This window comes from Falco peregrinus, chromosome Z (assembly GCF_023634155.1).
Source record: "Falco peregrinus isolate bFalPer1 chromosome Z, bFalPer1.pri, whole genome shotgun sequence".
Lineage (NCBI taxonomy): Eukaryota > Metazoa > Chordata > Aves > Falconiformes > Falconidae > Falco > Falco peregrinus.
Window position 1 is genome coordinate 20,193,069 of NC_073739.1, and position 27,456 is coordinate 20,220,524.

The 27,456-nt window shown below is 40.2% G+C and overlaps 1 protein-coding gene across 3 annotated transcripts in view; it reads left to right on the forward strand.

Moving 5' to 3' along the window:
- Positions 1-27,456, forward strand: part of SRFBP1 (serum response factor binding protein 1) — an 83,146-nt gene that overhangs the window by 50,486 nt on the left and 5,204 nt on the right. For 2 of the 3 annotated variants that reach the window (XM_055791152.1, XM_013297218.3), the window contains exon 4: positions 6,192-6,263. The exons of the other annotated variant lie outside the window; for it this stretch is intronic. In XM_055791152.1, the coding sequence (XP_055647127.1) occupies positions 6,192-6,263 (72 nt within the window). The remainder of the gene's footprint in view (positions 1-6,191; positions 6,264-27,456) is intronic. 3 annotated transcript variants of the gene reach the window in all.

Below are 27,456 nucleotides of genomic sequence, written 5' to 3' on the forward strand. Positions count from 1 at the left end.
ATGACAGAAAACAGCAAGTGCAGTAATGGGTAACAAACTGCAGTTGAGATTTCACCAGAAATATTTGAAGTGTTCTGTTATGTACTGGTATATACCCTGATTCTATTACTTATTTTTTTGCATAAATTACTCCATTTTAAGACAAAAATCATCTTCTGAAGGTGGTCTGCATGGAGTGGTTTCGTAAGGAAAGGCTTAACACGTAGAACTGAGAAAATTTGAAAAAATAATGAGGAAAATGAATGCATTGCATGATAAAGGTAAAAGGAAAATACTAGTCAAAATTGAAATAACTTAGTTTTTAATAGTGTGAGGACTCATAAATTGCTTCCACAGGCCACTACTGGCAAACTTTTTTTTTTTTTCAGAGTCACCTAAAACTGCTTTCCACAGCATAGTTGGGAATACATTTTTTGTGAATAATCTTGTGTTTCTGAGATGTGCCATCCGACAGGGGGTTTTTTGTGTCTTTTCTGTCTTCCAGATGCTATTCGATAAATTACATTTCCATACCCATTAAGTCAGAAACTGTGTCTTCCTCAGTATCACTTGGATAAAATGCTGTCTGAGTAAGCATTAGTCGTGTTGGCATGAAATCCTATTTTCAGATGCCATTTATGCTTGACATACTTGTGTTCGATATAGTCTTGCCTTCCTGTATAAGGCAGCTATAGTTTATTGAAATAAGTTCAGCATCTAAAAAACGAAAACCCCAGACTTTGCTGTTCTAAGTTTCTGTAAGCAGTGGGGTAAGTTTGCTGTCTCTGGTACTGGGACCGGCCTCAGAGCTGCATGGCTGCCCCACAGCTACCCCCGCTGCCATGTCCCTCCCTTCCTGAGCCCCAGCACTCCCTTTTCCCAGCCCAGGCCAGTCTTTGCCCACCCATAATTAGTTTTTCCCCAAATTTGGTATTCCAGTGACTTTGTAGGCGGTCTTGGCTTCATGTGTTATTACCAGTGTGGTTACCTTGGTACCATCAGCCTTGCAAGATGGCTCCCCTGAAAGCTGCCCTGTACTCCACCTTTCCATGGAGCTTGTCTGTTTTTCATGTAACTCTGCCTTAATCATCTGTAAAATCCAGCCGCTCTGTCAGCTTCTCGCATTATCTGTTACATCCAGCAGTTTTCTTATGTCATGTCCAGTAGTTTCTCACATCCTGTTTATTCAACTGAACCTCAGGCCAAGGCCTAGCCCTGTGCCGGCAGCCGTGATGAGGTCCAACCAGCTGGCGGGCTGCCTTGCCTGGCGTCCCCCCGCTGCCCACCGGCGTGCGGAGCAGCTGCTCGAGCGGCAAACACCTGGAGGAGCCTCTGTCTCCACATTGTGAACATTGTTGAAAAATAGTGCAGGTCCCAGCTCTGAGAGTCAGGCTGGTCCTGCTGCTGCCACTCAGTTGCCTTCGCCACCTCCTTGCAGTCTCATCTGGGTTGCTCCTGTGGCAGTTGTTGGCTCAGCTGAGGCACCAGGACAGGGCGAGCTACGGCGTTGTGCTTTGTGTTGTGTACATCAGCCTCTTCTCTTGCACAAGTCCCCGTCTCTGAAAGGGCATCATGACAGAAGTTGAGATAGGAGTGCAGTCTGTAATGAAAAGGATTGGTTCCCCTTGTTGCTCTACTACACGTTATCCATCAGCGTGCCAGCATTTGCAATCTAGGGCACTTGGTGCTATCAGCGCTGGCAGTGTGTCTGCAAGTCGGTAGCTCTTGTATTTGCAGTCTCTTTCCCACAAGAGAAAAACATGGTCAGCATGCAGGGAAGCATGCATGTTGATTCCAACAGTTGATTTTCTGTCATCTCTCAAGAGGCAGTCACTACTTCAACACCTTACTTTTAAGGCTTGTTTTTTTTATAGGTATTTGGAGGTTGTTTAAAATATTTCTCAGAGATGATTTTCGAGGGAAGAGAAGTGTCTGTGTTGGTTGGGGGGGCTGGAGGACTTTGTCTGTATTTGTCTAATCTGGGGTTATCGTGGACCGGATACTTCATGAGGTATCGTATTATCTGGTTCCCTCTTAACTTTTGTATTCCCTCAGCACTTGTAACATAACTTCTCATTAATCTTGGAAACTTACTGGCACAGGATATTATGATACCATTTCAGAAAGCAGCTGTAATGTGTGAGGGCATGTGGAACATGGTGAGAGCTTCATTATGAGCCTCCAGTAGCAGACCTTTTCAAAGCTAAGGGTATAGTAAGTGAAGGGAGAAGGGTATAAACAAAAACAGAGAGCGGAACAGAGCTGATGGACAAGGGATAATGGAGATAGTGACAAAGACAAAAAATCTCCAGTCACTAAGTAACGGGCCATTAAGAAGCTACTGGTATTGCTTTGGGGAAGGTCAGCCTGGACTTTGTAACTGATAAGGGGAAGCAAGATGACCTTGAGGATTTTGGGATACCAGGGGACCTGTGGACTGTATGAAATTTACTAAACAATGTTTAGGGGGCATCAGTGGGAACAAGTATCAGAGGGGGCAGTCCCAACCAGTGCCAGTCAGTACACTTACCTGACCAAGCCCTGTGTCTGATCGCCACAGTCTGTATTTTTTGTATAAATCCTCGCTTAACTCTGTGGAATCTCACTCTTCACCCTGTGTGTGCGAGTTCTGTGGGGACTAGGTGCCAGCTATGGGAGGGACTGGCATGAGTGGGTGCAGGACCAGAAACTGGAGTCAGACAAGGGTGTAGGTGCCCCAAGCCTGTGGTGTCAGACGCAGAAACAGGTGAGGGTCTTGGCTCCAGCCACGGGGGCAGGAGCAACACATGTCCTAGCTGGGAGGACAGGGACTGTGTGTGCTCTGGGTACAGCTGTGGGTGAGACTGCAGGACAGGCTCTCAGCCCAGCATCTGGACTGGGACCGGACCACAGGTCGCAGCCCACATGCCTGGTGTCTGCTGCTGATGGAGGCAGGCAGTGTCTGTATTTTCACATGGTTTGACCTCACATGTGTCTGTTTGGTATGTCTAACTCACTAACAAACTTCAAGTTGTACTAGCAGTGAGTGGGAGGCATTGTGTCCCCGGCAGGGGTATCAGGTGGACAGAGGGCCTATGCTGGTGTTTGGGATAAACCTGAGAGCATGGGGTACCTGTAAGACGAGAGTGTGAGTGCGTGCATCTGCCTGCTAGTGATTTGCTGCCAGCCAGCAAGTAGGAGGCCCGTGAGATGGATAAAAGGGCTCTGGACGTAGGCAGAGGATTAGATGGACAGGGCGATATGCTGTGCTGATATTTGAGGGATTCATGAATATGCATGTATGCATGTGCTTGTGAATCTAGAGGGGGGTAGGAGGGAGCACACACAGTATCCTGACAAGATGAAAAGGAGGTTGGCTGGCTGTACTTAAGTTCACGTGAGTTGTGGGAGTATTACACGTGGCTGCTGTCAAAGGTGGTGCCTTGTTTATGGCAGCTCACTCATAGCTGAGCTTCACTATTGGTTGAACCTGCTACATCTGTGGACCTGTGATGGAGACCTCCAGATCTCTGTATGCACCAGGCTAGGCTCCAGCAGCAGGGCCAGAGGAATCCCTGGACTGGTCCCAGAGATGCTGGAGGTGACAGCCGCTTATAACATCCTGTAGCATAATCAGTGAAAGAAGATTTCGTAATAGATATTCAATGCAAAAGTTCTCTTTGTGAGTTGGGAGTTCTTGAGCTACGGGCAAAGTTGACAAAATTATGCTGGAGAAGATATCACCATAACCTTTTCCTATTTTCTTGTCTGCTGCTGACCCTTAATAGATGCAGAAGAAAGGTCTTTATTCCAATAACTTGACTTACATGACTGCTTTTACAAAACCAGGGTGCTGCTGAAAACTATTAAGTCAAAAATGCTTGGTTTGCCTTAAATTTAAGAGACATGAAGGAAGCACTTTATATATTTGCGGCTTTAAGCCTTAACAGGAGGTTCTTGGCCTCATTCTGTATTCTAAGCATATCAGTGAAGCTCCATTCATTATTTCACATTCCAAACTGTAATTCTTTCTTTGTTATTATGCTTGATTCTGCAGTATTAAGGGAGTTCTGCAATATTGTCATACAAAATTTAAACCTTTGACATCCTAGTGCAGGGATTGCTGAAGTTTACCTGCCTCCCCTCTGAATCAGGTTGCTGCGTTTGAACCCTAAAGAGACAGGATATAGGCAGATTTATTTGGGATGAAGATCAGATAAATTATCTTTTTTTTTTTTAATAAAGCAACAGCTTGATTTAATGAATAGTATTGCGTTCCAGAGCTTCATTCATAGCCCCCAACCAACTATGTGACAGTAAGCATGTCACTTAACCACTGTGTCCTACTTTCACCATCTGTGAAATGCTTTGAAAAGTCATGGAAAACTGAATCATAGGTCTTTTCCATCTCTAGATTCTGTTAGGTCATCCAACTGTCTATCTGCCAGTAGAAGATTGTTTCCTATATCCACCAGTGTTTTTCCAGTCTGGATTCTGTCCTCCAAGTGATTGGTCTTCCACCAATGTACCTCTGGGAGATGATTTTGCAGACTTCTAGACCTCATTGTCAGGAAGCTCTTCTGACATTCACAAAAAGAGATTTATTTTTTTATTATTAATTTTTTTTGTTACTTTGTCCCCATTATTATATGTTTTGTTATAGTTGTAAGACACATGCTATTTACACAACACCTTAAAGGTCTAGGTAACATATAGAAGGAAGGACAGCGTAGGGTTTTGAAACATAAAGTGTGACTGTGTTTACAAAAGTAATCTACTTGGTTCTTTCTGAAATTACGTCTAAGGAAGTGTGCAGACTGCTCCAGACTTAGGACAGAAACAGGGTAGGATATGGAAACTTAATAATTGAGCAGGGTATTAAAGTGTGGGAATACTCATCAAGGATAATTAAGTAGGGAAAAACAGAGAAAGGAACAGATACAACTTAGTTGTTGGACATTACAGTCTTTGCTATTATATAGTACACATTTTTTTCCTAGCCATTTGTAAATTATCATGTCTCCCATAATTTGATTTGCATTTGAATCTTTGCTAATACATTAATTATTCTGAGCCAATAGTTACAGTAGTTGCTTTTAAGGGTTTTCAGTTTGTGCCTTGCTTGTCCAGATCTGAGTGTAACGTTAACTACAGGTGCAGCCCAAGCACCTGGACATGTCTTGTTTTCTCAACTGTAGTACCTTGCATGGGCGCTTCCAGTTTAGGTTTTCTTCTTCATTATTAACCACAAGTGTTGCAAAATTAGTGTATTTTATATTTAAGTCATCTTAGTTTCCTGGAATTTTAGAAATTCAGCAAACAGATAATTTTCTTCAAGTGTTGAAACCACCAGCATTTTGATACAGGATACGTCTAGTTGAAAGCTATCAGAATAACTAGGTTTCTTTGTACAAAGTTTCTCATTTTTCAGAACAATAAATGTGTAGAGTTATTTGGGTTCTACATAACAGTAGTTAAACTGCTTTTAAAATGGCTGTCTGACAAACAACTGGTATGTAACATGATTTGACACAGTGCCCTTGGACGAAAAATCCAATATTCAATGCATTCAATTGATAAGGTTAATAGGGCATTTTGTAATACAACGTATATAAAGAATGTATTTTTAAATAATGAGAAGTCTGCTATGGGGGCATGTTTCATAAAATATTCAACTTTTAACAAAATCCACTTGTCCAGGATTTTCATTCCTCTATTTCAGCTGCCAATGGAAATGCTTAAGTCCAGGAATGAAAACTGCATGTGTAGTCAGTCTCTTCAGAAAAGAGAAATATTTTATTTTTTTTTTCTCCTCAGCTTAATTTTCTTTGTTTTAAACTTACGCATTCATGTATGTTGATAAGTTCTGGTATAACTTGAGAATCTAAGATCAGTGAGGCATTTAAAACCTTCCAAAGTTTATTTGTAGCACAACTATACAATTTAGACATTTGTGTAAATAAAATCAGCCTTCTGCATACTTTGCTGTTGAAAATTTCTGTTGTCCTCAGTAGTAGTAGGTAACAGTCAGATTAGTTGTAACGTTTTGGAAGTCAGTAAATGTAGTATTTTACATACACACAAAAGAAATCTCTGTGTAACAAACTGATTTCCTTCCTGTAAGAGATCAGAGGGGGATTCCATGAAGTTAGAATGTTTATGAGGAAGGTGAACCTTAGAAAGATTTTGTGAAGTCTGTTCATAAGAAGAATAAATATGTCTTTCATCCACAGGAGATAAAGCCAGATGAAGTTACCAGAATGGCTCTTAGAACAGAAGTTAATTTCGAAACTGTCTGCAGAAAGGTGAGGTTTGATGTTTTTTATTTTATTTCCACTGCTTCTGTGAGTGTGAGAGTGCTTCTTAGGAAAAGGTGCATATGTGGGTGGGAGTACATGCATCTGCAGTGTGTTCTGTATGTTAGAGTGCATCTTCATTATAGACCTTATTTCCTTTTCTAAGGAAATTTACCCACTAAGACATACCTACAGAAAAAATTGTATAGCTGTTTAGTACAAGTGGCTTGTCATCTAGACTGGTGGGCTAATCCCTAGTAACTAGAACAGAATACCAGGAAACATAGTAGTGGTTTTTGAGTCTTCATAAATAGATTCATTTTATGTAGTATATATACGGTTCAGTCAGTGTAAAAATATCTAAGCTTTCAATAACAGTTAGAAAAAGACTAAACACTTCTAGATGCAGTTTCCACATGTGAACAAAATGTGACAAACAGGTAGAATTTTAATAACGCTGTGGCTCACAAATTTCAGTGCAGTGTTTCTCCTGAAGCCCACCAGTGGTACATTATTAAATATTACCTATCTAACTACTGATGTTTGTAAGAGATAAAGATGTACAAGTGGGAAGACGCTTGTTGAAATAAGCAGTTGAGGTTGCGGATGCTCTAGAAGAAAAGTGAAGAAGAGCAGAAACAAGTACTGGTTTAAGGGATGTGCTGCAGAACTGATGTCAGAAAGCAATTCTGAATCAATTCCTTCCCATCTTCCTGAATTCTTATGGGTGGGTCCACTGAGGGAGTCTGAAATCTGAAATATTTATAGTCTAGAGGCTAAGTTTTCATGTAGAATAGAGTCACTTCATCCTATAATGGCATCATTGATTTGTAATATAGCTATGCTGTTGCAAAGCACAGTCATGTGTGATACCGTTAAGTTATTAGCGTAGTGTGCAGTAGGATTTCCATGCTTCATGTGAGCAAAATCAAGTGAAGAGGAAAGTTTTATAGGAATTTTGTATTTCATGAGCAGTGTTTGGATGGAAGTATCTTACTGCTTTTCCTTCTTTTAATGATAAAGAAGAGTAAAAAAGGTAACAGATAAACTGATATGGAGCCTAAAAGCAGCATTCTTCTTTTAAATCTATTTGACGGAGGTTTTCCAGTCTGAAGGTAAGCTAGTAAAAAACTCGTTGCTGTAATATTAGAAATGGTGCAGAAGTGAAGATTCTGGATGTATGAGGGCACATGGAGAGGGATTTTGTGCTTGAAAAGGGTTGCTAAATTCAAACAGTAAGACATTTTGCCACTTCCTGTAGGAGATTCTTCTGCCAAGAATTCAAACGGGTCAGGATTATGCTGGCTACACAAAGTATAGAAGCCCCAAAATTAAGTAACTGATGCTGTTGTTTTAAAGGAGTTTACATGTTTGCAATTGGAATTTTATTTTCTATGAGGACAACTTTATTGCTGAGAATACAGAAGGAATATTATTAATCTTACTAGTTTATTTTGTCCCATTATTTTTGATGTATTCATAGTCATGGCTGATTGTATGCTTTCCATATTTACTTAAAATAGGCTTCAATTAGCTGTAATCCTTGAAAGCAGGTTATACAGGTATCTTCATGGAATTGTTTTGGGGTTTAGAACTGTTATGTCTGTTACATTTTGCTGGTCTTGTTGTTCAGTGGTACAAAAGTCTGTTGATCTCACACCTTGTAGTGAGTGTATCTCATCTTTCATACCAAGTTTGTGGATAGGTGCTGATGCTTTTTTAAACCCATAGAGAGTTTTTAACCTCACTGCAGTGGAAGAACATGAATAATTCATTATTACAGTACTGTTGACAAGTGGTGGCTAAGCCATCATAAATCTATTAGTTGCTTGGTTGGCCATAGCATATCCCCAATGAAGAAGGTGTCCCTTCTGTTCTTTAACAAAAGTTAATTTTCCAATATATTATCTCTTCTTTTCCCCCAGTTACTTATTAAACACAATAAAAAAAATCATTGATTTTCTATTCCTAGCAATATTCAGTAGGTCACATGAAATGCAGACTATACTGTTTACCTTTTCATTAACTTGAGTTTCGAAATATTTGAAGAAAAACATCCTGTGGCTGTTTTCATTTTCAGAATACGTTTGTTTTCATTGATAAAATGCAATCTGCTTTTAATTCACTGTGGAATGCTGAATATTAGTTTTTCATAGTGGACATGTAGTCAAGATATTTGTTTAATTCCTTTTGCCCACTGAGATTTTATGTTCCATTACTATGTTCCCCCAATATTTTTTTCAGAATAAGATAAGCATACTTTCCTCTTTTAAAGAGTTTGCATATGTTTTAGTCAATAGCAAATGGCACTGTAACTTGAGTTCTTATGATTTAGCTGTCAGTATTCTGTACTGGTGGTTGCTAATAAGCAAATGAGATTTATCATAGTTGCAGAGTGAGTTGGCAAGAGTCACCAGCCACATGACACAAGACTTCTTCCTTTCTGATTTATAAAAATGTTACAGGACTTACCACATTACTGTAAGACAAGAAGCAGTAGGTGCATTTCTGCTGAAATAATTTTAATCCATTTTAATATTTCTGCAGCTGGCACCATTGCTATCAACAGATGATAAATTATATAGTAAAAGTTGTAATGAAGTTGCCGTGCGACAATTAACTAGACTTTATGTTGTTGGTGCTTAGTTACAGCTGTTGAAAAATGGAACCTTTATTTTCTAGGGTTTGACTGGGGTTTTTGTGCACTTTCTGTACGCAGTTTTATACTATCTGCAACAAATGTATTTGCCAGCCATTAAAAAAATTAAAAAACATGGCAAATCTGTTGTCTAATGTTTTTTCAAACTGGAATTTCCAGCTGTGATTGCATTTTGAAGTGTTCCGTATAGTATATGTACCTGAACTCTTATGGGAGGCTTGGTTTGTTAGTGGTGTGCTCCGGCACCCTGAAGTTACCAATTGGAATCTCATCCTAAAAATGCTGTGCATTACAAGCAGGAAACTGACTTAGGAACTGACTAAAGTCTGAACTGTTATCTTCAACTTATTGCTAACATAGTTTTAAGGTAACTTAGATGGATTAACACAGGCAGGATAGATAGGTTAATATGTATTAGTATTTTTCTGTTAATAGAGAAAATATACAGGGAAATTGTATCTATCGTCTGTGCTGTTTCTCCCGAAAAGGTGACATTGGTCCACCTGTGAACGCCTTCGTCATAACTGGTTTGTTTTGTTGCCTTTGCACCAGGTGCTAACAGATACTAACTTACTGTAGTATGTCATTTAGTCTTCCTTCCAGTAAGTCTCTGGGACTTAAGTGTTTTAAGCACTGAGAATGACAGAATTCTACTCCAGCATAATCAAAACTCTACTACAAGCAACAATCTGGAATGTTCACTTGCCTTAAGTCAAAATACTTCTTAGGTTTTCTAAGTAATTCAGCAACTTTCAAATGGGGGTGGGGCGTGGGGTGAAGATTGAAAGTGCAACTGCAAAGAACTATTTTATTTTTCTTTGAGTGAAAAATAGAGTACCAGTATATGTTATTGTCAGGGCTTGAATTGAGCACATGCTTCTGACTTGCAGAAATACCAACAAATACTTACAGATGATAAATACATCTGTTTTTTGCTCCAGATACAGTCTTCACATAACCTTAGTAGCATCATTTTCCTTATTTTGCACTGAGCTCTAATCTGTGGTTCTTGAGAACAGCAGCACCTTTTCCTACTGAGCCCTGTATTTTCAGCTGTTACTCCAGTCCTGCCGTGTTTGAATCATGCAGATGCTTGTCTGCAAAGAGGATTCCACACAGCAAATTTTGAGTGTATTGTGATCTTCATGAGTTCATTGGGCCGTGCCACATACCTCGTGAGTCTCAGAATTACTGAAAAGCTTGCCACAATTTCTGTGTTGAGAAATTTCTTCTAAACCAGAAATGTAAGCCATTACTAGCTGTTAGAAGTTTTTTGGGTTGTTGGGTTTTTTTGCTAATGTAAGGCCTCGTGAGCTTATTTTGGATTGCTTCACATTCAGAAACCAACTTTGTCTTGTTTGGAATTTTAAAAGGAATTCAAAGGCTTTAGAAACAGGATCTCAGGCAGCTCATGTACGGCCATAGAGACGTGCCAGGATTTGACTGAGCAGCCTGATGCACAGTATGATTTTGACCATTAAAAGTCTAAGCTGCCTGATGAGGACTGCTGTACTTAACATGGTTTCAGAGGTGTGACATTAGGGCTATGTAGCTCAGGTCCAGGTATTTTTAATGGATGCCCAGGGACTGTTATGCTACAGTTAAAGTTCTGGGGTTTTTTTCAGGGATGAGTGAATTTAATATCTGTGGCTCTTAACCTATATGTCTCAAATGGATTTGGGATTGGGAAACCAGCTAAAACACTGACAGTAATCAGAAAAGATTTTCTGTGATTTACCAAAGGAGAGTTCACTGTTTCACATGTGAGAAGACCCTGTTTCACCTCCCAAACTCCTCTGAATTCACTGAATCTCTGATACAGGATTAAGGAAGTCCTTGGGCAAGAAGAACATAAGAAAGAGGTAGAAAAACATTTCTGCACAGGACAGATGAGAACAAAAAGGAGGAAGTTACAGGACTGATTATATATTACCTTTATTTCTTTCAAAAGAGTGTTGAAGTTGCATATCAAAATAGCATTTCTCAGATTTGTATCGCCTTCCTTTTAAATTATGCCGGTGATGGCTTGCGATTAGTCTGTTTATCAGAAAGACAACCTCTTTCTTATCAGTAACCAAAAAAAAGAGTGAGAATAGGGTGGTCACAGTGCTTGTGTTGTCCTATGTTCTTCTGTTTAGATTTACACCGAAAACCTGTTTTACACCAACAATCTGTGAAAGGCAGTTTATGACAGGCTTCTAGCTTTGAGGCATTAACTAATAGTCTGTAAGTAATTATTTGGAGCATCAGTTTCCCCAGAGTCTATCACTAGATGGTAATCTTTGGTAACGAGACACTAGCACATGCAGGATAGGGTTACACAATCAATAAATGCATAACATTCATTCTAATGAATACAGTTATTTATTAATGAAATTTTAAACTTGATGCTGCTAATACTTTTTAACTGTGAGACAGAAAGAAAGGAAGATGCAATTTCTGAATCAAGTAGAACTTTTGATTAAACACATCTGCATCTGAGGAGGAGCAGTCATACCTGTATTTTCTAACTTGTAAAAATACAAAGGTTTCTATTTTAGCTGAGAATTCTAAATGTACACTTGTAATATTTTACTTTATTTTTAAAACTTTTTCTAGTGGAAAATATATAAAACCAAAACCTCTGTATTCTCTGTGGATTAATCTGAGGAAATGCACTAAATGATAAAAGGGGCCTGATGCAAAGTGTTTTGCAGTTTAGTTGAAGACTTTCTGTTAACTTCAAAGACTTTGGGTCAAGCACAGAGTAGTTGCTGTCTTGCGTTTAGGCTTTGGGGCATTTTTCCACAACCTCCTCCCTTCTCCACCCCCCACCCCCACCCTTCCCCCTCACCTCCCCCGAAGAAGAATTCTACTGACCACAAAAACATATACTGATTAGGATAGATGTTATTATTGGTATAAATCTTCTGTTTCTGTTGTTACTGCCTTTAATAGCAGCATAACTAGATAATTACTGATGTGGATTTTTAACATTCTTTGCTTATGAAAATATTTTGTTTGCAATCCATAAAACCATAGGGCGAGTACTACTGTATGAATCAGTCTTTTGTCTAATACTTATATGATAGTCTATCAGTTTTGTGTAATATGCTTATCAATAATTCTTTGCGCTTTGGTGTTTTGTGGTTTGATTTTGGCTATGTGGGGGTAAATGCCTGGTATTTTGGGGGAACCCATGAAAAACTTCACCCTCTTTTTTTTTTAAATCTAAATTCTATTTGTTACACTCTTCTTAAATTAGAAATTGCGTATAGATAATCAGAGCATACTTAAAAGAAGAACATGTGATAACTTAATAGTTTAGTGATGACCTACCCAGACTCTGTTAGCACTACCTCCATCTCATTCCCACCCCACCCCCCTTCTTTCTTTCTAAGTATCAGTTATTGGAAACATCAACTTCACCTACTTTTGCTAAGAATGTATTGCCTTGTACCTGCAGGGATGTTTCCATTCTCCAACAAAGTGTTTATGCTGTGAATAGTAAAATAATAATACTCTCTTTCCTACAAGTTAAACCGTTATGTTACTTACTTGTTTCAGTATGGAAATGAAGGTATTAACTTGCATATCAGATACCAGGTATACTTTTCTGTATCTAATAGTTGCATCTGTCAACATTTTACATTTTTGGAAATGTGTTGCATTAATTTAATGGCACAATTTCCTGTAACACAGGCTAAAATCATTTGCTTGATGCTGGGAATCAGTGTTGCAGAGTTGAATTCTTTTTGTCCGGAGTATTTTGACTTTGAATGGGAGTTACACTGAATGTATGAAGCCACTGTTCCCTGAGAATTTTCCATGTCAAACACCAGATGTTAACATTAAACAGGAATGTCTGTGGTCTTCCTTAGACTACTGATGAAGTGAAGAATTTTGCATTCAGTGATGAATATCACATTCAGGCGTAAATACTTTCTCTGTGTGACTGATTGTTTTTTGTTTTCCTGAAGGTTCCCCTTCTTTTGGATTTGATCACTTGAACTGCAGGTTGTTTAGCCTGTCTTCTAAATATACTTCTCTACATTTTAGAGCCTGGAATCAGTTCCTACAGCTACAATTGGAAGTTTTTATGTCAGTATAAAACTAAGTCTGTCAATTTTTGACAAATCTCTCTCCGCTTTTCTCTCACCACCTTCTGCACCCAATTGTCCATCTGTTTGCTAGCCCAGCCAGTATCATTCCCTTTCTAGGCTTCCAGTGGGGAAGTTCAGGCTCCTGTCTATGCTCTTTTCTGTCCACTGCCCTCCCACCTTTGGTTAGCCATTCCTTCTGCCCCCCTGCCCTTTCCCTTACTTTCTCTGGGCCATTTTGTAGATCTCTTCTCAGTTAGCCCTTTGCATTCAAACTAGGCTGCCACACATGTGCCTCAGTAGGGTCAGTGTCTGAGACAAGGAGATAGACTAGACCAAAGATGCCATCATCTTCAACAGCAGGGTAGCAATTGCAGTGATCTCAGTCTAATTACAGCTTGGATTTTTTCCATTCTGGAAAGAATGTGGAAAGTTCAGTATTTAAATAAACTGCTAGTAACTTAGGCAGTTTTTCACAGAGATACTATGTTTGTATCTGACAGAAAAAGGCAGTCTCCTGTCAATGTTAAGTTACTGTCAAACTAAGTTACTAGTACAGGGATCTTTCTACCATTCATTTGCATTCCTGTGAAGCTGTCCTACTTAATTTTGTTGCCTGACTGAACTGACTGTTCAATACTATTCCAGTGTATTCCTGTCCTTAGACAAGGCTTAGTCTCAAAAGTTATGGGATTGGTTTTGATTTGAATATGCTCATTTCACTTATTTGGTGTGTCAGACCAGAATGTGGGCAGGCATATTGTTGTTAGTAAAGCTCAGAGGGAGTCGATTCACATTTTTGAAAGTGATACCTAGCTTGGATCATACGGGTGATTCAGATACAATGAACGTGCTTGCAAGAGCATAAATGGACAAAATGGTGGGTGCAGAAGAGCCGTCTTTTTAAGCCCAAATATGCTTGTGCACATGCACATGGCTGGTTTTTTTCAGTCCCAGAAACGTTTATATCACAGCACTAATGAAAGACAAGCAACTCTCAACCTAATTCCTATTTTTAATGAGTATTAAGTGATGTCTGTAAATGTCTTAATGGATATGAGCTGTCATGGGAACAGTAGAGGAAAACATTAGAAATAGTTTGGGTTTTATGCTTTTCTTGAAGAAAATGCAGGGGGAAAAATGTAGTGTAACAAGAGGTTCTCAAGGTGTGGTGATTGGTGTGGCTTTTTTATTGGGGGGTGGTGTCTTTATTATTTTTTATTTAAATAAAAGAAGGCCAAGTTACTGATGTCCAGAATCTCCTTGGTATCCTTCTCCAAAATACTGTTCAGACTTGCATACAGTGCCCAAGAGGCAGGCAGAGGTCCTGAATCTCGATGTATGGTTGACAGTCTGGTATAAAAAAAGAGTTATTTAGGTGTTTGGAGAACCTGTGTTGGAAGAACTTGATACAAAAGATGCATTATAACCAAAATTCTGCCAGGCTGCTAGCATGAAAATTTTAAAGGTCATAAAGGAATACTTAAACTAAAAGCATGGGGAAGGCAATATGCATGGGGAACATCTGTTTCACAATGACATGACCAACAGGGGCATGCAACTGCTTTTCAGAATGCTTCGTAAGGGCCAAGGAGGGTACAGCTTTATCCAATAAAAAATGAAGGTGAATCAGACTGCCTACAGTGCCAGCTGATTGCCATCTCCAATACTAAGGTACAGAGAAAGGGTTTAAATTAGGAATGCTTCCATGCCAATTCTTGAACCAAAAAAATTAATGGAGGGAGAGTAGGATAGCTGACGTATAGCGTTATCATATAATAGATGTCCTCCTTCTAACAGGTCTTCAAGATAATTAATGGAAGGTTCCATCTTTACATTCCATCTTTACAGGGGTAGCAGAGTAGGGTGTATGTGCATGAAAATGTGCTGTGTTATGAAGCACTGTATTTTAAGTCTAACAGCACAAATGTATTACAGGAAAAGAAAAGCACTAAGAAACCTTTTAAACAGAAGTTCCAACTGTCATAAAAGTTTGATAGTAGTAATGTGCTACAGCCTTGTCATGATTTTGCCCTAGCACATTCTCCATCCATTATTCCATGTCATTTATGCCATCCTCAAGTACCACACTATTCAATACATCCTCATTAACCACCATCCCCATTCCCATCCTTTGATATAATACACAGATATCATTCCCCTAGTCTGCGGACCACCTCTGTAAAATGTTTGTCAAATGTCCACAAAATGTCCTCTGAGTTAATTTAATCCATGAGCTTGGGCTCTGTCTTGTTATAGGTGTCACTCAGAAGAGGAGAGGTGGTGTGTTGCATGGAGTTACTGGACACCAAAGCCAGCTGAGATTGGGTTACTGCTGCACTTGCACTGCTTCTTGTGAGGCTTGACCTCCACTGGTTTGGGTGGCTCCTGCTGTAGTAATTCCTCTAATATGCAACTCAAATAATGGGTTACAATAATTTAAAGGTATTTCCATTACAATCTCCACCCCAGTCCCTTTGAGCCAGCTTATAGGGTTTAACGTGGCAGTGACTTCCTCCCCTTGCCCCTGCTCCAGCTTGGAGGTATCCACAGACTGCAGTCCCTTAGGGTTGTACCTACTCCAGGTAGAGCCTTATCTGTGAGCCACAGTCTCTCCAGGGGGACACCTGCTGCGGCATAGACTTACCCACAGCCACAGCTGCTTTGAGGTGCCCCTGTTCCAGTGTGGCCTTACCCATGGGCCACAATGCCTTCAGAGACAGACCTGCTCTGGCGTGGCCTTACCCACAGTCACAGTCCCTTCAGGATTGACCCTGCTCCAACGTGGCCTTACCCCTGGCTGCAGTCCCTCCAGGGGTGTACCTGCTCTGTTGTGGGCTTTGCCAAATGCTTTGAGGTGCTCCATCATGACCTCATGCACAGCCACTGATGCTTCAAGGTATATCTGCTGCAGCATGGACTTACCCACAGCTACAGATGTTTCAAGCTGTACCTTCTCCAACATGGACCTGTGCTTGGGCCACAGTCCCTTCAGAGGTATACCTGCTGCAGCACAGACATAACCATGGCCTCAGACACTTCAAGATGTACCTTCTGTGGTGTGGACTTAATCACAGCTACAGACATTTCGGAGTGTGCTGCTCTGAGGTGAGCTTATCCACAGGTCTGCCTCCCCTCGACTCAAGCTCACACTGGAGTTCCAGCCTGTCCAGCACAGCAGCGCAGACACAGCAGCCATGCCCTGGCCACCTGCCAGCCCCGGTGCATCGCCATGGCTGTTACCAGCATGTTCCTGGGCACAGCACAGTGAGATGATCAGCAGTACAGCAAGCAGCGAAAGCAAGAAGCAGCCACTAACAAGCACTAGACTCTAATATACAGTGAGGCAAGCAAACCCCGTGGCAAGCACAGAAACTTGCCCATTAATAGCTAAGCAGCAATAACAGCTATAAATTCAGTCTTTCACATTCCAACTAAATCTGTCATTATCTCAAACCCTTTTGCCCCATGTTGTGTGCCAAAAAGGACTGTTGTGCTTTAACCCCAGCCTGCAACTAAGCCCCACACAGCTGCTTGCTCACTCTCTCCCAGTGGGATGGGGGAGAGAATCAGAAAAGTGAGAAAACTCTTGAGTTGGGATAAAGACAGTTTAATAGGTAAAGAAAAAGCTGTGCATGCAAGCAAAGCAAAACAAGGAATTCATTCACTATTTTTCATTGGCAGGCAGGTGCTCAGCCATCCCCAGGAAAGCAGGGCTCCATCACACATAACAGTTACTTGGGAAGACAAACACCATCACTCCAAACATCTCCCCCCCCCCCCTCCCCTCTTCCTTCTTCTTCCCCCAGCTTTATATGCTGAGCATGACGCCATATGGTATGGAATGTCCCTCTGGTCAGCTGGGGTCAGCTGTCCAGCTGTGTCTTCTCTCAGCTTCTTGTGCACCCCCAGTCCACTTGCTGTTGGGATGGTGTGAGAAGCAGAAAAGGCCTTAGCTCTGTGCAAGCACTGCTCAGCAGCAACTGAATCATCCCTGAATTACCAACATTGTTTCCAGCACAAATCCAAAACATAGATGCTGTACTCACTACTATGAAGAAAATTAACTCATCTGCAGCCAAAACCAGCATAAGCCTCCAGTCAGAATGATGATGGTGAACAGAAAATGTTAAATGAGATTAGAGAAGCTACAAATTTAGGACATATACTAATAGTGAGAGTTTTCAGTTACCCTTAATTCACTTAGGTACTAAAGACAGAATCTTTGAATTGCATCCTTTAAATCAGTTTATAAAGTTGATCCACATGAAGAGGCAGGGAGAAGGGTATGCTCAACCCAATGAGAAAGTAAACCCTGTCTTGCCATCCATCTGTCTGCAAATGCTCTAATTATTGGTACACTTTAAGCAATGTCAGCCAAGGTTACTGAAGGTGGTTTAAAAAGCATTAACTTCCAGCAGCGTTGTTTTTTGTGTGAGAAATCAAAATCAGTGTACCACTGAGGGAAAGGTGGCCATGGTTCATTACCTCTTGATCTTGTTTTGAGAAGCATCATAGAGCTGGCACAGAAGGTAAGTGCAAGGAGAGACAACATAATGTAGAACATATATAAGTTAAAATCTTTCATTATTTTGGTTGCTTAAAGAACTTAAAGTGTTAAGATGTCTTTAATGTTATATAAACAGTTGTAATCTTTTATGTTAAAGACTGACAGCTACTCACATGTTACTAGCTGGAAAAGCTCTTTCTGTACATATGCTTTGTAGTGTGACTCAGAATTGCATTACAAAATCAGAAAGAAATAAGTCTGACATTCCTGATGTTTCTGAAAATGAAAAACAGCTGCTGCTGTCTTTTGCTCTTTTTATTTTTATAAATGAAACTCTTATCAGTTTTTCATTATATATCATACAAAAATAAAGTACAAAACCATTCTGATTTCTTCCTCTCTTCCCAAACCAGATCAGTTTTTTGAAGTGCTGCAACTCAGAATTAAGAAATAGAGATTTATAAAAATAAAAATCATTTTTAAAAAGTTATGGAATTAGATGGGCCTTTTCAGCTCACTATGAAGCCCATCAAGTCTCTTAACACTGGAAAATTAGACGAAAAGTGCTAGAGGGTACTATTGCTTGAACCTTTAAAACTTAACTGGAGAAGGTGAAAAATTAGATCTTCTTGAATTTTTTTAATTCTGTTTAAAGAAAAAACTCATCTATTGGGATGTCAATGTAGCTGCTAAGACCAGCTACATTAAAAATTTACAGCTTGGTAAAACGAGAGTATCAGTTTACAGCATAGCACTCCTCTATGGCAAGATTACTAGGTAAGAGAAAGTATGGGAAACATGAGGTAACTAGTCATTTAGTGAAAGTATAACAGCATTAAATTTAAAGCGTGATAGTCTAGTTTTCCTTGGGTTTGGAATATGAATAACTGCATGATTATTGAAATGGTTGGGTGACTACACATTAGGAAAATTCTGCATGCCAGAGTTAAGCAATAATGTAATGGCCTCGAAGATGCCGGAGAGCCTCTAAGCATAAAGGTGACTGTTCTGTATGCCATATGGTGAAATACCTGCTATAAAATGTGGACATCCAGGATTTCCATTTATGTTACATCCATCACGTGCTGACATGCTCAAGTAATATCAGGGCTTCCATATATAACTAACATGTGTTTATCATTAGAGTAAGTTTCAAATGCATATACTCCCTCAATAGACTTAATGATGGAAAATCTACGTTTTGGTGCCAAAGAACTGGTATGTTTATCTCAGATGTTTTAATAGTTTTTCAGTGAACTGAATTTATATTTCCATTGTCTTTTTCAGAAAGTGGCTGAAAAAACATATAGATTAAAAGAAATCTGTTTTCAATTGTGCACAAAAATTGCAATGTGGTATGCCAAGAAATTCTGTCTTGTTTTGAATAGCATATTATAACATGCCCTACCCCTGGTTAGGGTGTGCGGCGGTTGTGAAGTCTTTAAGTCATCTGCGCCTCCAGATCTCTTGCTCTCATATTTAGTTCCTTCAGCAATGCTCTGAACAGAAATACGTCTCTCCTGAGAATTTTATCTGAAGGCATTGACCTGACAATAGTTATATATAGGTGTGTTCCCTGGTGGCGGTGCTTGTAAATGTGAAGGTCTGAGCAAGACAGGGTTTGTTGGCGGGGATAAATCAATTACTTTAATTTTATAAATTATCTAAAATTAAATGGGAGTTTGTTTTTGGGATGTTAGCTAGCTTTGAAGCTTTGCATCTGTTTTAAATTTGAAGATCTGAACTATGTCTACTTTTCTGTGTTATAAACTGTTTTTCATATGTGCTTATACATGTTGTGCTGTATCAGGCTGCATCTGACAAGTGATAATTTGAGGTCTGAGCATCTGTTTTACAGTGAAATATTGTAAGGATGTCTCAAGATTACATCCCTGAAAGTTCAGTAGAGTTTTGTCACCAAATTGACTTCACAAGGAGACTAGCAGATATCTCAATTCTTAAACTTCTCAGGTTCATCCAAGGCAGAATACTCTGAACTTCTTGGCCCATTAAAGAGTTTTATTAATATGGAGCTCATCCCTGTGTCTCGCCAATTTATTTGCTACCATGTGCTTCCACTCAGTCTTCAGAGATGCCTGTGATACACAGCTGGATCTGGGGAGCTCAGATGCATTCAGGTCATAGTGAACCCAGAGAATGCTGTTTCCTGCTCAGCTTGCAGCACTGCCTGACTTTGTTGGTCTATTTTGTGTTTCTGCTCTCTTTTCTATGACAAATAAGTACAAGTAACGCTTAACTCAGGATTCAGAGCTAATAAATAGCTGCCTATCTTGAGTCTCTAGACCCTCATTCTAGATGGCCAGTTACAAGCAAATGATCTGTCAGCTTCAGTTTTCTGCAGAAGTCAGTCGTGGGTTTAGATCTGATATGTAGTGGTTTTCAAAACTAATTTATATATGACCTTTCCTCCAAATTTAATTATGTTCTCTGAAGCAGTCTATGTGAATTTTGTGGCAAAGACCTTTCTCTTTGTGTTGTTCACAGCTACTGCCTGTTATCTGAGATGCATTTTGTTTCTATTCCCCTGAAAGTACATTTTTTGTTGCAGGCTTTCTGTTTCATCGTATTTGGCTTTCCAGTTTACTTTCTCAATATAATTGTCTTTTGTCTGATTTAGGCTGTGGTAGGGGAGGTTGCTTGGTTTTTCTGTGGGATTTGTTGGGGTTTTGTAGTGGCATCTATTTTACTGTTCTGTGTGCTGGGCTTTTTTATTCAGTTTGGCAAGATGCATATATTTTATAGTGATACAGTGCCTCAACCATTCAAATGTCAAAACATATAAAATGCATATATTTAATGCAAAGCTATATATTAAAAGCAAAAACCATGTAGCCTTTATATTGTTACATGTTATGTGTTTGCTTTTATGTTGCTGTAAGAACTGTACATATTTTAGACTGGTTAATTGTACTGGATATAAAATTCAGATTATGTAATCTTTTTATGTTACAGATATTTCTTAATACTACAGTCTGAGGGGCACTCTTTTTTACTACTGCTTTCTGCTGGGAATTGTCTACATCATAGACAGATTTGTCCATAGCGTAATGTTCAGCATGCTTCTAGGTTTTCTCAAAGGCCAGCAGAGGTTTCAGTGTTGGTAGTCACAGTGAGTTAGACCACCACAACTGAGTGGGGGAATTAGCACAGTGCTCGCTTTGTATCCTCATTCATAACCTTAAAAAGTTAACATTTTAACATTTTTTTCTTTAAAACTGTGTATATTGTTTCTGTGGGATGCCAAAGTGAGAGGATTACAGACACATATTCTTACTAGCCCTGGAAGAAGTGAATAAGAGTTAGCAGCATTTGAGTTTACCCATAATCTTGCGTTGCAGTTTACACCTAGAGTTGATCCTGTTCTCCATGAGAAGATAACTAAGAATCCATGCCTGCTTTATTCTGGAATTTTTTGCTCTGCCTTTGTTTTTTGAAACAATCATAGGAATTATTTTATGCATAAAGAGAAGAAGGAAAGTATTAGTAGAAGATTAAGTACATAATTTGTACTTGGGCAGGTCTGGGGTTTATGCCAAGCTCTGCTGTAAATCGCCGTGGTAGTTTGGGATGAAACACTCCATTTCCCTTTGACTATTTCTCAACCTGAAAAATAAGCATTTACCTCACGCTTGTATGGCTGGCTAAATTAGTTGTGACAGGTTAATCCAATGAAACTCTATTGGCTCTTTTATACTGCAATTAAATGTGGTCTTCTAACACTTGTAAAGTGCTGCGCTTCTTGAAGGGCCTTTAAACTTTTTCAGATGCTTGGATGGTAGGTATTTTTTATCATGCATGCAGCAAAGAACAGCAAGAGATACGTTTTTGTTTGAATTTGTGGCCTATTTTGCAATTCTTATTTTAAAAGAAGAGGTGATAATGATAGAAACCAAGTTTATACTTCATACACTTTTTTTTTAAAAGACAAGCCAAAATACATGTAGGAGCGAAGGGAAATCTAAGTGAAAAAAATTATGGGGAAAAGAGCAGCTTTGGTCCAGACATGCAATTTAAGTTAGGGCAGTGTAAGCACCTTGATAGGATTTAGAAGAATCTCATTCTTCTCCCTGACGCTGGATTGAAGAGTCTGCGGAAGTCAGTGATGAGTGCACAGTCAGTGCTTCTGCCATCAACACAATGTCAGCTAGATTCTCCAGACCTCTGTCTTCTGTTGTGTACAGTTCTGCAGATGGGCAACAGTTGTCCAGAGTACCCCATGTATGGGTCTTCAGCTTCCATAATCCTTCTGTATTGGGTTTGTGTGGAGGTTTTGGTAGCAGGGCTGCTACAGGTGTGGTTTCTGTGAGAAGCTGCTGGAATCTTTTCCCATGTTCAATAGAGCCAATGCCAGCCAGCTCCGAGACAGACCTACTGCTGGCCAAGGCTGAGCCCACCAGCAACAGTGATAGTGCCTCTGTGGTAAATAAGAAGGGGGGAAAAGTTACTGTGGAACAGCAACTGCAGCCGGAAAGGAGTGAGAATATGTGAGAGCAACCGCTCTGCAGACACCAAGGTCACTGAAGAAGGAGGGGCAGGGAGGGCTCAAGATGCTGGGCCAGAGATTCCCCCCAGCCCGTGGTGAGGCCCACGGTGAGGCAGGCTGTGCCCCTCGCCCATGGAGGCCCACGGTGGAGCAGATACCCACCTGCAGCCCATGGAGGACCCCACACTGGAGCATGTGGATGTCCAAAGAGGGTGTGACTCCATGGGAGGCCTGTGCTGCAGGAGTCTCATGGCAGGACATGTTGAGAAAAGAGTCCAGGCTGGAGCAGGTTTGCTGTAGGACTTGTGACCCTGCAGAGGGCCCATGCTGGGGCCACCTGTTCCTGAAGGACTGCACCCCATGGAGGGGACCCATGCTGGAGAAGTTCATGGAGAGCTGTCACCCATGGAAGGGACCCCACACTGGAGCAGGAGAAGAATCTGAGGAGTCCTCCCCCTGAGGAGGAGGGATCAGCCACAAACCCCATTCCCTGTCCACCTGTGCCACTCAGGGGGGAGGAGGTAGAGAAATCAGGAGTGAAGTTAAGCCCAGGAAGAAGGGAGGGGGTGGGGGGAAGGAATTTCAAGATTTAGTTTTTATTTCTCAATACCGTACTCTGATTTGACTGATAGTGAGGTAATTTTTCCCCAAGTCAAGTCTGTTTTGCCCAAGATGCTAATTGTTGAGTGATCTCTGCCTGTCCTTGTCTCGACCCATGAGGGTTTTGTTGTATTTTCTCTCCCCTGTCCAGCAAAGGAGGAGGAGTGATGGAGCAGCTTTGGTGGGCACTTGGCCTCCAGCCAGGGTCAACACACCACAGCTTACAAGATAAATAAAGTAAATATCCAAATATTTTCATGGTTGAATTACCACGATAACAGAAAACAACCTAAATAAATATAAACTGTGGCAAGCATTGAAAAAAATAATAAGCAAGAAGCCAAGGGGGACTCCAGGTTTACTTGTGTATCCTGATGTTTTGTAAGAAATTGTCATTTCTTTGTTGTTCTGTTACAAGACATTATCATGCTGACATTTTTTGCAAAGCTTTTAGATTTGTTAGGACATACACTCTAGCTTCATTTGGAAATTTTTCATTAGACTACTTCAAAACTTGTATATAGTCCAATTAAAAAGTCTGTTGAAATTTGCATGATTTCCTGAGATCCATACAGAATTAATTGCCATAAGAACTTCTCATCTGCCTTGCTATTAAGCCTGTATAGCAACTTCTTTGTAACACCTATACCCTCATTTTGATACTATGTGAAAAAATTGGGAAAGCTTGAGTAAAAACTGAGTAAAAGTTGATTATTAATCTTGACAGGTTTGGGCGCTCCATTTCCAGTGCAGAGTCTGAAGCACTGAGTGCGAATGTTTCTCTCCTTTGAATACTACGGGATTGCTATTTCAGTATTTAGGAGAACCACCCTCTTTTAAACTTTTGCCACATGTAACAGAGACCTACTTACTGCAATCTCTAGTTGATCCATCCTCCTATTACCAAGATGAGGCACAGTCAGCAAACAATCTCTTGCTCTCAAGAGCTGAGAGACAGCAGTGCTGCCATGAGAGATACCATTAACCAATTCCCTCTCATACCACACTATTCACAATGTCTGATGGCCACAAATCACATCCTGTATGTCTTACAGACAAAAAGGAAGAGGGAGAACTAACAGCATTTCACAGTCAGAAAGTAAATTTTTTCAAGGGTCTTATTCCAAAACCAGTATGAGGTCATGGGATGGACTTGGGTGGCAGCCATGATTTGGCACCTTCAGCCACCCTGTGACTCTACATTAACCACATCTGCTATTATGAAGGACAGCTGTAACTAGTTAGAGCTCTGGGAAGAACGTGTGGATTAACAGGTTTTCTGTGTGGTTTTTTTTTAAGTACAGAGACAGCTCTTCTCCTAAGCTGCTACAAAGGGTATTGAAATGACATCTTGTTTTGGCCCAGGATTGGGTTTGGTTTTTTTTTTTCTTTATGCTCTACCCTGGTTAGTATTAGCTCTGCCATTTTTTTGCTTAAAATCAGGCTGTTGTTACACTCGACATTAAACTGCACTTCCATTTAGTTTAGGAACTGGAGTATGACATGCTACAGGGTTACTTTTCATGTCGTGGCTTTTGCCATGTACTGCATACTTGTCAGTGGGGTTGGGGTTTCTGAACTGTCTCCATTTGAATGTTGTTATTTTCAATAACTGAGATATGATCTAAAGGGACAGATGCAGGGCCACCAAGCATTACCAGTTTGGTCCTTTCACCCAGCTGAAATTCTGGTAGCAGTCTTTTTCTGTGAGACGTGTAACAAGGCAATCCCCTTCTGTACAGAAGTCAATGGAAGTATGACCTTTTTCTTTCCTGTTACTGATTACAATTATAGCAGAGAGGGTACCAACAAAAGTAGGCTTGAACAGGAAGAGTGATCAGAATGGAGCAATGGTTAGAAGTCACCATTTCACGTTCCTGAGTGAATCCCAGGTTTCTGCCCTGTAATTCTTCCTGAAGCACTACTGTCTCAAGTATGCTAACAAGGTATCCCTTTCAACTCCTGCAAGCCCATCTGCCCCAAGGTGCTGAGACACTCATTTTCTCATTCTCACTTACTTTATCACTTGAATTGTATGAAGCAGTTACTCCCCAGACAACTTCAGCCTGACATTTCCATCGTGCTGCTTTTATGTTTGTTTTTGTTTTACCCAGTACTGCCAGCTCTCAGAGCCATTCTGTACTTCTGACCCTTGTTCCAGTGCATCTCAAAACTTGCATTGTGAATCTGTTTTTATCTTAGGAAGTTTATAAGTCTATTCTCTTCCCAATCATTGCCACATTGTACGAAGTTTGTCTCCCTTAAGTGGGGCATACATGTGTGTTTCCACATGTGTAAGTTATACAACTGTTGCTTTATTATGCTGTAACTGACAAGTTATGTTCTGAAGTTTGTGCATCTGTGTGCACATCTACCCCTCAGGATGAAGAATGCTTGTTTATGCAGTTTGGGTTTCTTTTCATTTTAAGAGATTTCAAACTGTAGAGATCAATGCAGTTAATTCAGTTAAATGTCCACATGGAATTTAATGAAACATTTCGGTGATGATAGATAGACGTCTTCAATACTATATAAAGAAATAATGCATGACTTACCAAGACAAGAATTGTGAGAAGACTGACTTTCAGGTGGTTCTGTATGTAGCTTACAACTTCTCACTGAAAAGTGTGACACTCTACACTGCTTAGTTGCTTTGTTCACTTTGCAGTGCCTCAGTTGCACATTGAATGAGAGAGAGTGTTCCTGTGGAAAGTACTAGGACATTCTTGTGTGACAAAATGGACAGTGCAAAATAATACAAGAAATAGCAGGAATATTTGAGAATAAACATGTCCAGTTCCAGTGTCTGCATAATTACAGATACTGGGGGCAAGGAAGAGGGGGAAAAGGTGTTCTTGCTGTAAATACAATTGACGTTTTTCTATTACAATTTATTTTCTGCCAGGGTTTTATATACTGGAAAATACTTAAGGAAAAATACATTGAGCATTGGATATGCCAAAAAAACCAAACAGAAAAGTAGGAATTTTTAAAGAATGTAAATGTCATATTGTATGTTTGTTGGCTACTGTCTATCACTGTAAGTAGTGGTTTTGATGTATTTTGCTATAAGGAGAAGACGTGGTTATTCCATATGGATTGGCATGTATGTGCTTAAACCTTTTCTATAAATATTTGAATTAAAGGACACCAGGTTTTGCACAGAAGCTGCTGCTGCTCTCTCAACTTCATGGTGTATTTTTTCAAAACCCACAGGAAGTAGCTGAAGGGAAAAGTGTATCAATTAAGTTCAGAACTAGATTTTCCAGCTATAGAAAAATATCTGAAGAAAACAGCATTTGAACTTCAGAAATGTGAGCTGTGAGCTTGCTATCCCAGGAATCTGGTGGCACATGGGGACCAAAATTCAGATTTCAAGTTCTCAGAGCTAGGCTAGCCTGAAAGTAAGCCAGTCAGTGGCCCTTGGAAATGGACCCACCTTTTGACCCATCTCCTCTGGCCAGTGTTCATAGTTTTGTAGACAGTCTACAGAGAAAACTTTTTTCCAGTTTTTCTTGACATAAAGAAAGAACATTGTAATAGCAGAGACTTGAGAAGAAAGGAAAGTACTAAAATTCCCAGATGCTCTGCACTTCAAACATGTAGTATGATGGATATACCTGGAGTATATTTTGTAAGCTCTAGAACTATGAAAAAAAGAAATACGAACAGGATTTGCTTTGCATTGCCTGAGGAACAAGATTTACATTTTGCAAACCAATTAGTTTCTGCATTCAGAAGTACTGGCACTACTGTAGATGTAGTGTCTTCTGCTGTCTTTCCTTCAGGCCAAAGCACTGAAAGTGACTCTGCTGCACTAGTAGTTGGCATGAAGTGTCCCTCTGTCTTTTTGCAATGAATACATATTTTTTTATATTAAGTGGCATAATTCTTCTGGAAGAAAATGTATATGCAAACAAGTAAGATTCCCCACTGAGCGCTCTTAGGTCAAGCAAATCAGATTCTTTAAATATGCATGGCTGATGCGTTAGGTAGCATTTGTGTTGTAGGTTTAACCCCAGGCAGCAGCTAAGCACCCAGCAGCTGCTCACTCACCCACCCGGCAGGATGGGGATAGCACCAGAAGAGCAAAAGTGAGAAAAACTCATGGCTTGAGATAAAGTTCAATAACAGAATAAGGAATTTATTTACTACTTCCCATCAGCAGGCAGATGTTTAGCCACATCCCAGAAAGCAGGGATTCATTTCACATAACAGTTACTCAGGAAGAAAAATGTCATAACCACTAACATCCTTTCTTGGAGCTTTTCTTTGCTGAACATGACTTGGTATGAAATAGAATACCCTTTTGATCGATTTGGATCAGCTGCCACAGGTGTATTTCCTTCCCAACCTCTTGCCCATCCCCTGCCTACTTGTTTGGAGGGCAGAGTGAGAAACAGAAGGCCTTGATACTGGGCAAGCACTGCTCAGTAATAACTGAAACATTGGTGTGTTACGAACTCTGAGATGCTTTAGTCACAAATCCAAAGTATGGCACCATCTTGGCTGCTATGCAGAAAGTTAACTCTGTCACAGGGCAGAGCCAGTACAGTCTCCTCCCCTTGTTCTCTACCACTTACATACATGTGACTTGGGCTCCATCCGTTGCAGTGGTCTCTTGGGACAGGACAGGCAGTGTGTTAACATTGAGCTGTTGGCTGCCCAAAACAGCTCAGGTTGGGTCATGGGGCACTTGCCTGGTCCTTTACAAGGCTCATCGTCTGTTGGTTTGGGTGGCTTCTGCTGTAGTACTGCCTGTACCATATAGCTGAAATCACACATAGCAACAATTTAAACATACATCCATTACAGTACTGCTAGGAGGAAGGGAGGAAGGTCTTTCCCTC